Below are 19,006 nucleotides of genomic sequence, written 5' to 3' on the forward strand. Positions count from 1 at the left end.
ATGTTATTTCTGAAGCCGTACTGGTAGATAGTAACCATCATTTTCAAGATAAAATTTAAGTGGTTCTATTGTGAAACTTTTTTTAGAATTTTAGACAAACCGTCTTACTAATTAGATTCTTACACACCAGTTGGGGTGGTAAAGCCGGCCTTGAACTAGGTTTAAGATCGTTTTAACCAAACAAGCGCCATGTTAATGAGTCAAGTTTTTCACTGTTCTTTCACTGTTCACTGACCTTACGCGCCGCGTAATCTTTACACCACGTTTTTATTAAGGCTATTTTGGTTTTAAATGCTAATAAAAGGTCTGTGGTGTGCAGTTGCCATATATCGTTTTTTAATCCTGTTTTATAGATAGGAATATTAGTATTTTTTTAGGCAGCTGGAAAAAATGCTTCCATTAAGGCCACGATTTATAAGTGGAAGTAATTCATGGAGTTGGACATAGAATTGGAATTGTTATAGCGAATATACAGGGTGTCCGGAAACTCGTACTACAAGCGGGAAACTGGTGAATCTACATCACATTTGGAGTCGATTTTGTAGTATATTTTTTTTTTATTTGAGCTTTCGTTATCGAGTAAATCGAGTTTGAAGTTGATTTTTTTTTTTTTTTTTTTTTTTTTTTAATCAAATTCTTATAAATTATTACTGAATATCAAAGTACCCAACTAATTAAAAATATTTGAAAGTAAAACAAATGAAGAAACTCGGATTTGAAGCATTATTTTGAAATCACCCTTCATTTAACCCGGTGTAATCATAAAATATTTCTGCTCTGCAGGGTTAAAACATCTGTTATTCAACCCTAAACACCAGAAAAAACTTTAACACTAAAATAGCCGAAAAATATTTTTTTTGGTTTTTTTTTTTTTTTTTGAAAATGCTCAAATCAAAAAACTTTATGTTTTTTTGGGTTCCCCATGTGGTGTAGATTCTCCAGTTTCCCGCTTGTACTACGAGTTTCCGGACACCGTGTATATATATCATCCATTTGGCATGGGAGTTTGAGTATTTAGCGGGTGATTTAGTAGGGGTTCCTGAGTTCATCGGGTGAAGTGTATTCGGGTTGCGCCTGCACACCAACTGCCTGACTGGCCAGATCCGGAGAGGCGAGCTTGGGGAGACCCTTTGACCTCTCCAACTGGTCTCAAAACCCATCGCCTCTCCGCAGGGATATATCCATATGTCCGTCACTAGATTCCTACCCAACAATTCCTACTGCCAAAACTTATACTAAAGTTTAACAATACTTAAACATTAAAATCATCGCTAACTCAAACAACCATAAAATATATTTTTTTATTTTTTTATTTTTTTATTTAAAGGCAATATAAAATAAAGTAAAAAAGATACAATATTAAGTAACATAAAGTGATGTAGTTTGTTCTCAGTCCTCCTCACTAGGTATTCCTGTTCCGAGGCGGACTGTAGGTTGTTGTATGTGTGTTGATCATGATTTCCTCATCTTATAATTTGTTGGTTCCCACAAAATATAAAATAAAATAAGCAAAAAGTATTTATGTTTGTTGTCTGTAGGTTGCGTTGGGGTTACTTCATAAATTTAATGATTTCCTCATCTTCATGTTTAGTTAGCCATAATTTGATGTCTTTTTTAAATTTTTCTATATCAATTGTGTTTTTAATTTCAATAGGAAGGGCATTATATAATTTTATAGCATGGAAATAGTGGTTTTTCTGGCCGAAAGATGTATTTAATTTTGGAATGTTTAGTAGATTTGAGGATTTCGTCCTTGTAGTGTAGGTGTGTTGTTCAGCAAGGTACTCATATTTTTCTTTAAAATTGAGTAGTGCATTTTTTGAGTACAGTTTTATAATGCTGAACACGTTAAATTTTTTTTAATGTAGTTACCAACTTTTGGCAGTAACCCCACGATATGTAGTTATAAAACAAGTTTCCCTATGTTGTACGTTCCGGGATGAAACAATTAGTTTCATTTGGTCATGATCGACCTAAAATTACTTAGCAATTTACCTGTAGGCGATACCTGTATTAGGAGGTAACATTTGTCTGGCGTGGATAGCCTTTCTTCAGGCACGATCCGAAAACATCTGCTTCTACATCTGCCGCTTACCACTCAGCAACGCAACACAATCTGCTTCTAAACCACACCACATTGTTGACAAGTCCAAGCTGTTGCTTAGCTATTCAGCTTAGATGGCTGTCGTGGAAAAGCACCTTTTGAGCGGCTCCCACTTCCTTCTCTCCGGTATTGTTTTTTTCTCGCTGTAAATTAACATTGGTTTTGGTTCACCCTCATATTATTTGAAATCGGTAGTCCCCGCGGTATTCAAACATCGATCATTAAAGTAATACAATTACATTATATGGCGTTGAAAGTATTAATTTTGTAGAATATTACCTTAGAAACCCGGCTTTTTCCGAGTTTTCAAGGCTCCGAAAGCATTCCACTTACAAAAAAATTATTATGAAAATGAACAAACTAAACAATGTTTTGTCTTCTTTTTCAAAAGTTATGATTGAATGGTGACCGGATAAATCATCACAATGATAATTCATCACATCTTTAAAAAGTTATAAAAAGTCATGGAAAGTGATGAAACAAAAACTTTATTAACCGAGTTAAGTAGGTTAGGTTAGGTTAGGTTAGGTTAAAAAAATTTTTTTTCATCTAATGACTTTATGTCACTTTTTAAAAATGTGTTGAATTGTCACTGTGTTGAGTTATCATGGAACCGATTGATTATATCTCAAAGTGGTTGCGTTGATATAGAAAAATAAAATAGAAAGTTTTGTTCAAATTTCACAATGGCAGAGCTCACCGTTCGTAAGTTTTTTTATTCTCTCCTTCAAATCACACAAAAAGGTTCTTCATAGTTAAGGTTTCAACACAATTTAAAAAATACCCCTCTCCATCTGAAAACTTTGATGAACATAATTCCCGCGTGTAATAATTATGGCGCACGACTCCCAGAATTGAATTAATTTGTTAAAGGAGGAACAATTGAATTATTCTTAGATAATTCCTAGAAACAGTCCGAGAGAATTACAATGGGAGCTACGCTCGACCAAATCCAATTTGAAACGATGATTTTTCCTTATCAAAACAAGATGGGCTCAGCTACAACTGCGTGAGACGTTGACTTACAACAAGCAACAGCTGCTCGTCGTTCGTTAAGTTTAAAAAAATGAACTTACTATAATCAATACGGCTGACCGAAAGTTTGACAGATTGGGTATGCCAGCTTGTTGGCCACCATTAGGGTGCACGGTGCGGTTTCAGCTGCTTACCTGAACCAGGTAAGCAATAAGTAGGTACCTACATGCACAGGTACAGCTTGGCATAATATTATAGAAATTTATTCAATTGGTACTAAAATTTTCGTAAAGTACTAAGGCATTAGAATATAATTTACATTGATATAGTACATGTTATTATATTGAATTTGTGTGTGTGAGGATGTACAGATGCGTATCAATTATGTTTATATGTACACAAATTTTAATCTACTTTACTAAGTATAACTTTTTCATTGTAAAAAGCACCCATTGACAAACAACTAGACAGTTGTTATTCAGCCGAATCTCTTTTGTTGTATATTATTTTGGTTTGTTACAGTGTTTCTCCACGTTTTTAAAACATTCTTCTTCTTCTTCTTCATGTGCCGTATCAGGTCCCCCCGACGTTGGCGATCACTCTGGAAAATGTCTCTTTGTCTTGCGCTGCCCGGAATAGCTCCTCCACCCTTCTAATGCCGGTCCACTCTCGTATATTTCGCAGCCAAGACATTTGTCTCCTACCAGGCCCTATGCGACCCTCTATCTTGCCTTTCAATATTAACTTTAAAATAAAATTTAACCTTTCAATATTATTTTTTAAACATAATGTGAATATAATATAGTATAAATATAAACATTCCGGAAAGAAATGAATGGCAGTGAAAAAATAGCTACTTTATTTTATGCTACGTATTTAGAAATTACAACCCGCAGTCTGCCCATAACGAAATATTTATAGTTTTTATATATGTATATCATTTTATCAGGAATAATAAAATGCATTTTTTTTAGAGTGACCGCTTTTTCCGTGTCAGTAGTATTTTTCCATCGCAAGCAGACACGTGCAAAACAATTTATTTAATCAACTGCTAAAACATGAATATTGTAAAATACCTAATGCCCATTTCAGTTTTTTTCACAAAATCACTCCAATCGACCCTTACGTACAGAAGTCTCGGCACAGCGTCAAAATAACGAATCTGTAATAAGTGTAAATGATAAGTTTATGATCTTATTTCTTATTAAAGATTCGTTATTTTTTATATTTACTTGTAGGTAACCTACATCTTTTTTTATAAATTTAAATAGATATGGCTAATGCGTAAGATAAACAAAATAGAGTTTTAGGTACCTACGCAACCTTTGAGACCCCTGAAGGAACGGTGTAATATATATGAACAACAAAAAACCTTCATACATCAACGACCAACTTAAATAACGTACGGGGCAGGGTACAATAGCGGGTGGGCACAAAACCATCAATTTAGGGCACCGGGCCGGGCATGGCCCCATCCGCACGCATCGCCTTAATAGGGGCCTTGTTAAGGCATAACTTTTTTTCATGCGCAACAATGTGTATCTGATACTTTCTTGAACTTAAACGTGTGTCCTTTTTGAAGCCGTGAATGGATTCACTGAATTCTTTCAATGTCGAAAAGGTCCGAGAAACTGCGCAATCGAAAGTGCTCTGAATGTAAACTACGAGTCTACATTTTTAATCACAATATAGTATAATTAATTAAATCATATATATCTTACACAGTAAAGTACTTATACATTTAAGTACTTACACATTTACATCTTTAGGAAATACGAGAAAATCTCTAAGCAATTAGATTGATAATAAATCTTTGTTTTTCAGGAATATCTTATTGCCTACAGCCTAACATTAAATAGTAGACAAAAATTGTTGGCAACACCGGGAAGGCACGTGAAAATATGTATGTAAGTTTTAAAAAGCAGAATGGTTCAAGTGCGTTTTTTTTTCTTTAACCAAATATTGTTCAGAAATTAGTTGTACTTTTGAAGATATTTACAAGGGAAATCGTTTTTTTTTGTATTTCTGAAATGTATCTATCCAAATAGCTATGTATTAAATGTTAAATCTAAATAAAACCATATTATTTACAGATCACAATTATCAATTTTCAATACGTTAACACGAGATAATTTATTTTTCCTTGTTGATTTAAAACGAACGGTTTAACAGTTAAGTTAAAGACGTTTTAATGTAAAAAACAAATTTCAAAGACGAATTGGGTGTTTGTCACAGTAGTGAAATCAATACTAGATACAAAATGAATAATTTTCTAGAATATTATTCTAAGCCGTGCGTAGACATTATTACGTACTATCCACTAATACTTAGCCGTTTAAAAAAAGTTTTTACTATTGTACATAAATACTTTAGACTTTTTTTACTGCACTTACCTCCCAACATCCTCGAATAATAAATATTATAAGAGGAGGGTTTTAGAGGGTGGTTTTTTACCAAAATATTTTTTTTAAAGAAGTGACGTAACCCATAAAATAGACAATTATTGCAGTTGTGGATTGCAAAAGCCTTTGAATGATATGTTTTATCAAACAAATCTGGCAATGAAGAATATTTAATTTTGCGTTCAAGTCCACATTTCTTCAAACTACAAGTTTCATTCTAAAAAAATCAAATTTGGTTTTTGCCTATTTTATAATCACATCAAATATGCATTCCATTAAAGGTTCGCCAGTTCGAATCAGTTTATACCCGGAGCGCATAAAACCTAGCAGATTGAGCCGCAAGTTCTCAAAATTGTCTTCCTTTTTGCAGGCAGGAGATTCGCTCTGCTTTGCGCCCCAATAAGCTGCCCATTGACAAGGACGACTCCTCCCCGCTGAACATGTCCTCGCTGGAGTGGGCGCACGACTCCATGGACTCGATCCAAGCCGAGCTGTGCTCCCTGCGCAGCGAGATGGCGGATGTGCGCGTCGAGCTGGGCGCAGCGCGCGCCGCGCAGAACGCCCCCAAGGATGCGGAGCTGGAGGCACAGCTAGCCGAGGCTCTGCACCAGATCGAGAACACCAAGGACGCTGCCAAGTACAACGCAGAGGAAATCGACAACATGAAGAAACAGGTAGGCTTCCACCACATGCAAATGACAATTCGCAGTTTCTTGCCTATTTAGTCAATGTTCTTATTGTTAGTCAATGTTGGGTTTTTTCAAACATTCGTCACATTTGACATATATCAAATCGACGATATTTTGAATTTTTCACATTTGAATGGTCTTCGAGTCCCCGTCCATTTCAGCTTTTCATCTGAGCTATGATCAGTCTACAATATATTAGAAAGACAAGTTATAAGGGTCAAAAACATAACCAATTAACAACAACAAATACAATATTTGGGGGAAAAGCTTTCTCTTCAGTAGTACAAAACTCGATAAATAAAAGTTTTATATCGTCATATATGTATATATATATATAATTTTGTTTTGATGTCAGGCAAGTGTAGGCGAGGGGAGCGCGTGCTAAATGGGCTAGAACCAAAAGATACCAAATGGCGACATTGGTATATTAAAGGCATATCTAGTGTTTTTATTTGTTTATTCCATGATGGACTTGGTTTATTCGAGGATGGACGTACCCTTTCAGATTACAATATCCAGAAGGAGTCCGCATTTCACTTGGTGCACCAACTCCGAGGAGGTATCATCGAGCCTTCCAGCCGCATCCTCGCCCAGAAGTACAACTGCGACAAGATGTTTTTCTTATATACTATGATTAACGAAACATATTAACAAAACGACGAGGGGTCAAAAATAAACTCGTTTTGTAATATCCAAGATGTGAATGCTAAAATCATTACAATTTTACCAACAAACATCGAATTGTAAAATCTGGATGTGAGCTTAACACAATTTTGATGAATTTAACCAATATTTAAAAGGGCATATTGACTCTTGATTATTGGAGGCTTCAATTAAGGTTCAGATAAACATTTCATGCGATTTCCGCTAACCCGCTTATTATATATAAATATTAAACCTACTAAAAACTAGACTGTTATCTAATACTTCCGCGGTTGGTCATTAGGTCATTACTCAAAACATGACTACAAATATATACTGCGTTATACCAAGCACAAGGTGAATCATTATTATAATCTAGTTCGAAGGAAGTCTGATCGTATATTAAACAGTATTTAAGGCGATATTAACCCCTCCGACTTTTCGCGAACTTGAAGCTAAGATGTCTTAAACGAAATGTCAATTTCACGAAAACGTTGTGTTATTACCGCCTCACAATCAAAGCTCTATAAATGAAACATTACTGAACGGAGCCGAATAGTAAAAACTGTTTTAGAAAGGTTACAAAATAGGCTTTCAAATTGTTGTATCATAAATAAATATTAACATTTGTAAATATTTAAATTTAGAATGGAAACATGAAAATATTGTTAAAATGACTCACCTGTAATGTTTTATGTAAAAACGATACTAAAATCACGGATAATGTAAAAAAAAAACACTTATTTCATCGTACAAATGTACAATAAACAATTCTGTCACTTCACTTTTTGACCATTTCATACAAAATATATTTTTTAAAAAATAATTAAACTTGCGAGGCGGGTCGGCACGTCAAACGGCTTTCTTGGCGTCGTTTTACGATTTGGCGGGTAAAATTTGCTTCCACTGAGTAGGTCTTTTTACGGGTTTCTATGGATAACTTTGAATAGAGATGTGAAGCTTCATTCAATACAAATATTCTACTTTTTGTTTTAGGGATGTCACTAGAAGAATAACGGAGTTATGACGATTTTTGTGGAAACACACGCGTTGACGTGTAAACACGCTTATTGTACTTGACTGCTATCGTTATTTTATCGTGTATATCTGCTTACGTTGCTGACCGGTTAAACTGATGGAAACTAGAGTACTTATAAATAACAGAACGAAAACAGTTAAAACCTTGGCCGAGGAAAGTGGACAGGGACAACAAATAATTAATTATTACAAAAAATTCTTCGTACAGGAAGTTTTATAAAGCTAATTCAAGTAGCTTGTCGGCAGGAGCTGAGTAGGTATCTAAAATATTATGAGATACAGAAAGCGAGTAAATAAATTAAAATACAGAATTTAACAAATCAAAAGGACGAGAAATACAATAGTTTCTAAAATAACAACATCAAAATAAAACATATTTCTCCAGTAATAAATTTGGTGCGAATACACGATAAAGAAATTCGCCTCAGAAGAATCCATTTCTATGACAATTCCTACAATTATATGGATAAACTCGTAGAAAATAAATATTAGTTTTTTTGTTCTCTGCATGGGAAAAATGTTTTCGAAATCATTTGTACCTACTGTGATTATAGATCTTCTGATTATTTACACAAAAAAAAAAAATATTTATGCTTACACAAAAATCATGGCGTTCAAATAACAAATAAAGAGAAAAAGTGTACAGTATAATTAGGTGTCATTAATCAAATATAAAGGCCGTAAGAGTAGCAGCTTGCCAAACAAAATTACATATTGAAAGGTGGGTCAAATCCCAGCACTGCAAAGAATGGGAGAGGGCACCTGGAATGAGACAATCCAAAGCACTCATAAAAGGACCAGGCCCTAGACGAACCAAGAAAGTACTCTAGACTTGCAGAGGGAACTGGTAGGACTACTAACGGGACACTGCCATCTCAGGAGACACATGCAGATATTGGGAGTGGAAAACACCAATAGTTGCAGGAAATGTGAAGAGGATGAAAACAATCCAATTCACCTATGGTGCCAATGTCCTGCCCTGGTGGAAAATAGGCTCAGATACCTGGGGAGACACACAGTAGAACCAGAAGACGACCCAATGACAACCCTGGTGAACTTTATTAAAGGGAATGGGTTGTTGTTAAAGGATTGAGGTAAAATGGGAGATAGCACAATAGGCCTATGGCCTAAGTGCTCACTGGAACTACTCGTACGTGTAAACCGTCTCCGCCCTTAAAAAAATCAAATATATGTAATTTTTTTTTGCAAACTTAATTTAGAAATTTTGTCTCTAAGATGTTCTATAACCGCCCTTCAAATGACGCGCATCGTATTTTCACCATTGCATTTGACATGATAGGTAATGTGGTAAAAATAATTATCTCCACCATACACTGAGCAGCAAGCGTAAAATTAAAATATCAACATGAAGTTGGAAAATGAATATGAAATATTGGGAATTCCGCGTTACTCAGTTAAACTGAAGTTGAAATGTTGACAGCCGGAATGAGATAGGTTTTGATTCAACTCTCATATCAAATTATTTTACAATTATTGATCAAAAACAAATTAGTTGAATAGGGAAAAGTGTTGCGATGTAAACATAACAAATCACGAGAGCTAGGGTAATAAAAATGCCATTAAATGCGGGCACCCATAACAAAAACAAATTATGCAGTTCAAAGGCAAATAATGTCATTCTGTGATGTTTTGTTGAAATATTCTAGTTATTTATTATCAGAAGTGAATTTAACAGTGTGGAGCAAAGATAAAAACGAATAAAATAAATGTCAGTATTAGTTTTTTTTGTGAGTCAACTGCTCCCAACCGTCTGGAGCTAGTGAGACTATGGCATTGCCAATTGGGTTATGTTATGTGTGAGGCTGAATGTAGTTGGGATGGAAATGGATAGGGAAGAGGAAGGTGGAGAAGCACCTGGCTATTCAGATCTGATCACCAAATATGCCTAAAGCCATTTCAAGCAACGTTTTAATTCTGAATGGTGGTCTTACATCATGGCGATACTGAGAGTAACATACTTAAATACACTATACAGGGTGTATCGGCAAGTACCCGACAAACTTTAACCAGCTATTCCTCAGCACATTTGGAGTAAAAAATGTTATGGGCGCTTTGCTGTCCGGTAACATTTTTATTCCATTAAAAACAAAAAATAAATAAAAAATCCACACTCCGTCACTGTCATTTGCATTGTTTCTCGTGTACAACAGCTGTTATTAGCAAGTGTGTGAAAACGTGTCCTCGCTCTTTCGTACACACTAAATAATAATAGTTAAAATATATATTTATAAATGATAAATTAACGATGATACCACAAATCATTTTTGATATCATATCGGTTTATAAATAACAGAAAAAAAACTTCTAAATAGAACAATCCTGAAAAACGGAGCTGTAATCCAACGACCATGAAATCGTAGCGTTTATCGTGCTAGAGAATTAACAATCTCCACCGCACACCCAAGACTTAAAATATCGACTGATTAAGAACGATTATATGGCAAAAAGCAAGGCGTGGATTTCAATAGTCTCTCGCGCTTACACTAAACACAACATTATGAACTATTTATTCTATTCACAGTAATAAAACCACTCTACTAACCGCAGTTTAATGACGAAACCTCCTTGCTTCTTACGAACGCAACCGGTGCAGCCGTTTTTAAAACACAACGTCGGACAATGAACGCTGATCGGGAATAACGCTTCAGTCAAATTATCCAACTACCGTGATAACATATCGCTAATGATGCTAATCGACTTTACGACAGATAGACAAGTACACTGAAACTAAGTTATTAAATATGTATTGAAATGCATGTTGGGAATTTCTGATAAACGCTAATTTGGATAGTTACTTACCTGGTATATCGATTACGGCTGATGTCATTAAATTGGAAATCTCGGCATTAAATTTGTTCAATTGCTACCATTTTTTAAATTACTATGGCCAGAGTAAGCTACTCACTTTGTCTTTGAAATTTGTTATTCACATTCGAACTTCTTCTCTTTCAAGTTTGACAGTTCATTTTAAACAAACAATTACAATTTGGGAGGCGGGTATGAGTACCACCGCCCCGGGAACAATTTGTTGGATAACCAACACTCCTGCCATCTCCTGACTTAACAGAGGTACCCGAGTTCATGGGATGAGTTTGGGTCGGATCGGGAGAGACTGGTTGAGGGAGACCTTTTGACTTCTCTATCCGTACTCTCTCAAGACCCATTGCCTAGCGATGCAGTGGGAGGAATGAATACGTCCGTCACTCCTGGGTATATTGTTCCACCCCTTTTTTCCTTCCCAGAACTTCCTCTCCTTCTTTTTAAATAAAATAGCCCTCCTCACAGCATCCCCAAAAATGACATAAACCCTCAGAGATTTTTTTCCCCCAGGGACTCCTGTGGAGGAGCTAATGCAAAAAAAATGAATACTCTATTTTTATCAATTTTCTTAATTTATTATTTTGATTTGTGAATAGATTTTTTTATTAAAAGACTATTTTATAGGTACGTAAGATTTCAGAATGAAAAAAAAAGCTTTTACATGTAAATACCTTCTTGGCAAAGCGTTAAATACAAAAAAAAATTGTCTTTGAAAAATAATATGTATAATCATCTCAATTCGTAAAGTACCACTAATTTCTGAACACCGTTTGTTTGCTAAAAAGTATTCACTTGAATCATTGTGCTTTTTTAAACAATAATACGTTTTGATACGAGCCATTTCATTGTTGCCAACATTTTTATGTACTAATAAAAGGAAGACTGTAAATGCTTAGCGAAAATTTTATTTAAAAAGTTAATTGTTTTCTTTTAAAAGGCTTTGGGGGCTGTCGGCCTGGCATTGATTTTATACAAATGGAAATTAATTAAATTTTGCACACTTGACTTTCAAAACAAGAGGAAGGTCACTGTCCACGTCACCGATTGATTTTAAAAAACTCTGTGTTCTCTCGGCCCGGGCAAATAGAATGTGTACATTTTAACGCAGCATCGCGTTATTGATCAAATGCATCGTACGTATAGTTTGTACTATTGTTCAACAGGTGGATGCAAAAGGTTGATAATTGTTTGACAGTCAATAGTTAGTAAGAAAGGTCATTGTAGATAAACAAAAATAGATATATTTGGTGACTACGGAAAATTACAAACTCTGATCACCGGGATTCATGTAGACCAATTTTTAAAAATCTCACACTTCTGACAGTAACGGACATATATATATATATATATATATATATATGGGTGCGACTGAGAATCATACTCAATACCTTCTACTTGCGAGATGGATGTTTTACCAATATCAAACTGGTTTTCCATATTGGTGTAATTATTTCAGTGTTAGTAATATTCCTGAAATAATGTGGTTGATAAAAACTTTTTTCGATATTCAAACTCCTCCAACTAGCAGAAGCAAGAGGGACTATGATAACCCAAATCAGGGTATGTTTTGAAGATGAAGAGAGTTGGAGGGAGTTGAGGAGGGGGGGAGGGGAGGTTGCGAAGTACCTGCCTATTCAAAAGTGGTCACCAAACATGGCTAAAGCAATTTTATGCGACGATTCTTTTCTGAATGGTCGTATTTTACCAGGGCGATTCTGAGAGTATTTATTACAGAGAACATCTTGATAAAGGATATATTGTATTGGCTTTTAACAGAAAAGTTAGGTTGCAAGTATTGAACGCATGTTGAGTTATTAGTTCGGTGAATTTGGACCTCGCTGATTTGCAGTTTGCAAAATCCCACTAATTGAGTTTCATCCTAAAGGGCTGCTGCGCAACTGCTTTTAATTGACCGTCACACGATAGCTTGAGACAGCTGGGAACAGCACCGAATCTACCGTAAGTGCGGATGAAACGTGTACCTTAACTGTGCGAGGGGTCGAAGGATGAACGAACGAAAGAACCACTAATTGGTTTCCATGCATTTTTAAAAATATTAATAGGTTTTTGTATCAACTAAATCTACACTAGCCACCGACTGCAGAGTTAAGAATGTAAACCGTAACCAGGGCCTAGAATTGTAAATACGCTTGAATCACTTAATATATTTAGAAAATTAGCATAAAATCACGATTGTTATCTATAAACAAAAATCACCGTACTTTAGACAATGGTTTTATTAATCAATGACGTACCTGATAAACTTTAACGAGGGTTTTCTGACATTATTTAAAAAAAATTAAGTATTGATTTCAGAAATGTAAAATTTAATACTGAAAAAATCTTTTATATATCGTCACGGGTTACTCGGGCGAGTAACTGTCCAATACATACTTTTATATATCGTCACCGGTTACTCGTGCGAGTTACTGTCCCATACATACTTTTATATATCGTCACCGGTTACTCAGGCGAGTAACCGGTAATATAATAATTTTTTTTTTTTTTTTTTTAAACTTCCGATTTAGTTGTCCGGGTTAAGTCTTCCCCAAAGGAAAAACTTAACCCTTCCACTCACTTTTCCACAAATGATCAGCTAGTCAATCAACACTATGTAAGTGCATTATATAAGTAAAATAAATACAAAACAATACAAGAACAACAACACGTCAAATCACCAGATATCAAATGGGAAAAAAAATTCACCGTCTCCAGATATTTTCATATCAGAGGGTTCGGCTCGGTAGAACTTCTAACAGGGCCTATAAATCCTACTGATCCCTCAACATAAATATTTAAAAAATCTTTTGTTATCCTACATGTATTCAAAATGACCGACTTTTGCATCTTTATATATAAATTTTTTGATAGATCTAATACGCCTAAATTTTTAATTAGAGAGCTAGGTATAATGCCAGTAGCCGAAATAACGAATGGTAATATTTTTATAGTCTGAGAATGCCAAATTCTTTTTATTTCATTTCCTAAATCTGTGTATTTTCTTATTTTTTCACTAACAGATTTTTGAATATACAGGAATTTGGAATAGCAACATCAATGATATAAGTAATTTTTTTAATTTTGTCATGTAAAACTATATCGGGTCTATTATGACTAATCGCTCGGTCTGTTAGTATAGTTTTATCATAATATATTTTATAAAATTCGTTTTCTAAAAATGAATTTGGTTCGTATTCATAATATGGTACTACATTACGGCAGTCAATCAAGTTATGTTTAATTACCAAATTTTGGTGAATTATTTTTAAAACTTGATTGTGCCTAAATGTATACTCGGGCGGTGCTAATATAGAACATCCCGATATAATATGTTCTATAGTTTCCGGAAAGGCCAAACATTTTCTACACAAATCATCAATTTGATTTGTTATCGTTATTTATTATCATTATAATTCATATCGTTTTGTTTTTATTAATATTGCTTCAAAATCTGCTACTACCATCGACTATTACCTATTTTATTTACTGAAACTACTTTATGAAAACGCTGGAATCAGCTAACCGGAATTGATTTATCTCCATGTCCACATAATTATATGAGTTTTACTGCAGTTCTCAAGGATCGCGATCTGCTCCAAACAAAGGTTTCGCACGGGAACCTTCCAAATTTCTGGTGGGAATTTCTTATTTCAGCGATTTCACATCAGCCGAAAAATCATCATTCAAATTAATGCTGCAATTAGAGGAAGAAGAGAGGGAAGAGATAATGTAAAATACATTTTAAAAGCGATTTTAAACAACTTTTGATTATAAAATAATTATTATGGTAGTAAAATAAAAGCAATAATGAAAAACGCTTGCACCCTGAAACTAATTACGTAAGATAAGCATATTTGAATGAACACCACTTTTCTTTTGGCTAGGTCTAAACCCTTTATCCCTAGTTAGCAATCGTTTACGTCGCTTTACCACGGTGATTTCCGCGTGCGACTGTTTAGTAGCTCAGTGGACAAATGCGTCGCGGTCCCCTTTTCCATCCTGCCCAGCAAACTTTTCCACTTATAATAACATTCTTCGACATTCATTATCCAGATTTTCTAAAATAGTAAAAAATAAGTTTCCATAAAAACAGTACACACAACCTTTGACTCTGTTTTGTTTTTCAAATGTAGGGTTTTCCAATGAGAGGTGTTATTTGATAGTTAAAGAAAAATGCAATTTTTTATATAAATGATCGAATGTTTATTTAATTATAAAGAGAAAGGTATGCCGTTAATAGTGAAAAATAACATCAGTCAAATGACCACCACGACCACGCCTACAGGACCATATCCTTTTCATTAAATTTTCCATAACCAAATCGCAAAGTGGCTGCCTTATGTCCTCGATAGCCTCACGAATTACATCTTTGAGGTCTTGAATCGACGCTGGGCTGTTGGCGTAGACCTTCACTATCACGTGGCTCCAAAGGAAGAAGTCGCAAGGTGATAAATCACAAGATCTCGGTGGCCAATTGTAATCACCTCTTAGAGAGATAACACGGTCCGGAAACTTTTCCCGTAAAAGATCAATGGTTTCGTTGCTTGTGTGGCACGTAGCGCCGTCTTGTTGAAAGTAAACGTTGTCCAGATCAATACCATCCAATTCGGCCATAAAAAATCATTAATCATCTCTCGATAGCTCTTTGAATATCAAAATAACACCTCTGATTGGAAAACCCCATATATCATTACGAAAATTAGATAAATTCTTAAATAATTCAATTCACTGTCTCTCCCATAATGCCACGAAATTTATTCAATTTCAATGATCAGAAGTACAATTAGCATGTAATTTGAATGATCAAAAGTACAATTAGTATATAATTCGAATTATCAAAATTATAATTAGAATGTAATTTCAATGATCAAAAGAACAATTTAGTATATAATTTCAATTATCAAAATTACAGTTAGCATTTAATTTCAATGAGCATGTAATTCGAATTAGCAATCGAATTAACAACAGTGGAATTTGGACTAGAGGCGAACGCGTTAGCGCCGAGTTTCGAAGAACGACAGTTCGAACCCCATTAACTCCAAATAAATAATTACCGTTTTTTTATTTATTTTTTTCCATAAATATTAATAAATATAAAAATAAATATACAAGTGAAAAAAAACAGGACATTACAATAAATACAATACAAGTCTTAGAGACATGTAAACATTAAAATAAACTTTAAATGGCAGATCCCCCGTGTACCCCCCCAGGGGCTAAAGATCCTTTTAAAAAATCGGGAACCACGCCGAGGTCACCGATAATCCGGAGCAGAAGCAGTCCAGAACTAGTTAAGTCCCCAAGACAAACCCGAGCCGAAAGCAGAAAAGCTGTGGATAAACGACAAAAGAAGGAAATTAAGACTAATAAACAAGCGTCAATCCCCACTAACACCAACTCTGCTCTTTCTACCACCACCGCAACAACATTCTCCTCTACTACAAGATCCTCACCAATAACACATGAGTCCAGTCCAGCGCTTCCATCTATCAACGAAGACAAAATTCCTCTTCTCAAAACCAAACCGATTCTGACTTCTGTTGAAATCCCCCAATATACTTCTCTCCAGAAAACGAAACAGTCCGAGACAGCCATGAATATTGTTCAAATTGCCACTCTGGCACTAAAAAGCAGCCGAGCCTCTCAAAAATAACATAACCAAAGAAGTCCGCGACACAATAATCTCATCTTTACTGGAGATAATTGAGAAAGGAGCCACACTGGGAAAACAACTTCATGCTCTGGAAGTCGAATTACTTGAAACCAAGGTGCAGAATGCAGAATGTCAACTGAAGATGGAAGAAAGACACTGTAGGGAAATGTCAGCTTTCTGCGCCAACGCTCAAAAAGAACCCGTACTCAGTTACGCCTCGGCAGTAGGGAATCGAGGAGATCGCACCAGACATGCCGTAATAGTGTCGTCATCAGACCAAGAAGCGACGTCAGAATCCATCACCTCAACAATAAAGGATATTATCAAGCCAGCCGACCTCAGAGTGGGTGTCAGTGGTATGTCAAAGGCCAAAAATAACAAGGTCATAATTACCTGCCCTACAAAGTCAGATGCACAGAAGATCCTAACAGCAATTCCAGGACTGACCAATGGTAACTTGGTTGCTCATGAGGGCAAACGTCTTAGACCTAATGTTATCTTGAAGGGGATCGAAAAAGAAACACAAGATTCTGAAATATTAGACATGATCTTGCAACAAAATGATACTATCTACGAAGCCACTGGAAATGATAAGGAAGCTATTAAAATTCTAAGATTCACAAACAACAGGAAAAATGATAGGCTACGAAATGTTATTCTGATCGTCAAAAAAGAAGTACATTCAGCTATGTTAAAACAAGAAAGAATAAATATAGGTTTCCAGCGAGTCCGAGTCGAAGACAGCTGCCCAATCATGCAATGCTATAAATGCATGGGATACGGTCACTCCGCCGCGAGATGTACTGGATCAAAAGATCGTTGTCTACACTGTGCTGGTGAACACAAATCATCTGACTGCACAAAAAAGGAACAAAAAGAAGAATTCCGTTGCTGGAACTGCTTTAAAATGGCCAAAGGCAAAATTGAGGCACCAAAACACAGATCAAACGATAGGGACTGCCCCTACCGTACCATAATGAAGTCACGCACAATGGAGAGAGTTGACTATGGCTAACTCAACTGTAACTACAGCATCCGGGACCCAGGCCAGTATAAATGAATACAAATATGAGAAAATTGAAGACTATAAGCCAATAAAAAATAGCCTTCGAATAATGTATCTTAACGCGAGAAGTATCAGAAATAAAATTGACGAGATTGAAGAAACTTTAAAGAGCATCAAACCCACTGTACACGTACTTGCAATATCCGACACCTGGTTGGAAGATGGTGAGGAGTGCTTCTTCAACATCGACGGCTACCAAAGTACATTTGCGTCTCGCACCAATGAAAGAGGAGGAGGGGTGATTCTCTACACACACCATTCACTAAATGCTACAACTATCGAAAAACATTGTAGTGAAAATTCTTTCTTAGGAATTAATATCCGTAATAGAAATTTTAAACCGTTAAATATTTATGTTATATACAGAAAGCCTACCTCAAACATTAACGAATTCTTAATGTATCTTGAATCTATTTTAAATAACTGTAGAAATGATACCCTTATCTTTGGTGACTTCAACATTGACATTCTTCAAAAAAATAATACATCTCTTAAGTACATCAACACGCTAGACTCATACAACTGTTTCATATGTAACACATCATATCCTACACGAGTAACAGATACCTCTACTTCTCTAATAGACCATATCATCTCAAACAGACAAAATATTTCCTCAACTACTGCAAATATAGATGCCTACCTAAGTGATCATAACATTTTAATATTAGATTACCAAAACAGCTTGAAACATCACACTAATAATAGAATACATTTTTTTTCAAACAACACCAAAACCGATAAAAACATGTTAAAAACATATTTAGAATCCCACAACTTTCCACACGAAACCACCAGTAATGCCAATGAAAACTATAATAATTTTAATGAATACATCAAAACAGCAATAAAATCATCCCAACATAAATCTGAGTTACGCATAGGAGACCAACGGAGGGGTAATACTCCATGGTTTGATTAAATTAAATGCACTTATCAAACAGCGCAACAATGCGTTTAAACTCTGGAAAAAAAATCAGCAAAGTGATATATTCACAGCACTGAGAAATAAAACAAGAAATCAAGTTACCAACTATAGAAGATATGCTAAAACCAAATACTACACGACTATATTTAAAGAAAACCTGCGTAATCCGCGACAGACATGGAAAATAATAAATGCAATTCTAACAAATAGCTCGACACCCCAGAAAGATGAAATTGAATGTCTTCTCATTAAGAATGAAGAAATAACATGCCCAACACAGATAGCTTCAACTTTTAACAACTTCTTTATATCAGTTGGGGAAAACTTAGCAGCTACAATTGCATCATATCCAGATATGATGAGTGGAAGATACTACCAGTATCGCCCTGGTGTAAGACCACCATTCAGAATTGAAACGTTGCTCCAAATGGCTTTAGCCGTGTTTAGTGACTAGATCTGAATAGCCAGGTACTTCCCCACCTTCCTCTTTCTCTTCCCCACTTACCTTCAGCCTCACTACATCCCCCAATTGGGGATGCCATAGTCTCACTGGCTCCAGACGGGAGCAGTTGGGACTCTTGTGAGGTATTCACTATAAAAAAAAAAATATTAAAAAAAAGATGATTCTATCACTATAAACACGGATCAAAAAGCAATCCAGTCCTTAT

The 19,006-nt window shown here is 35.3% G+C and overlaps 1 protein-coding gene across 1 annotated transcript in view; it reads left to right on the top strand.

The window, feature by feature from the left end:
• Positions 1-19,006, top strand: part of sca (scabrous) — a 41,858-nt gene that overhangs the window by 12,197 nt on the left and 10,655 nt on the right. Inside the window, exon 2 of the mRNA XM_089645830.1 lies at positions 5,852-6,155. Within this exon, the coding sequence (XP_089501956.1) occupies positions 5,852-6,155 (304 nt within the window). The remainder of the gene's footprint in view (positions 1-5,851; positions 6,156-19,006) is intronic.

The sequence above is a fragment of the Hesperophylax consimilis genome, chromosome 23, assembly GCF_061612785.1.
Source record: "Hesperophylax consimilis isolate HC1 chromosome 23, BYU_Hcon_1.0, whole genome shotgun sequence".
Classification (NCBI taxonomy): domain Eukaryota; kingdom Metazoa; phylum Arthropoda; class Insecta; order Trichoptera; family Limnephilidae; genus Hesperophylax; species Hesperophylax consimilis.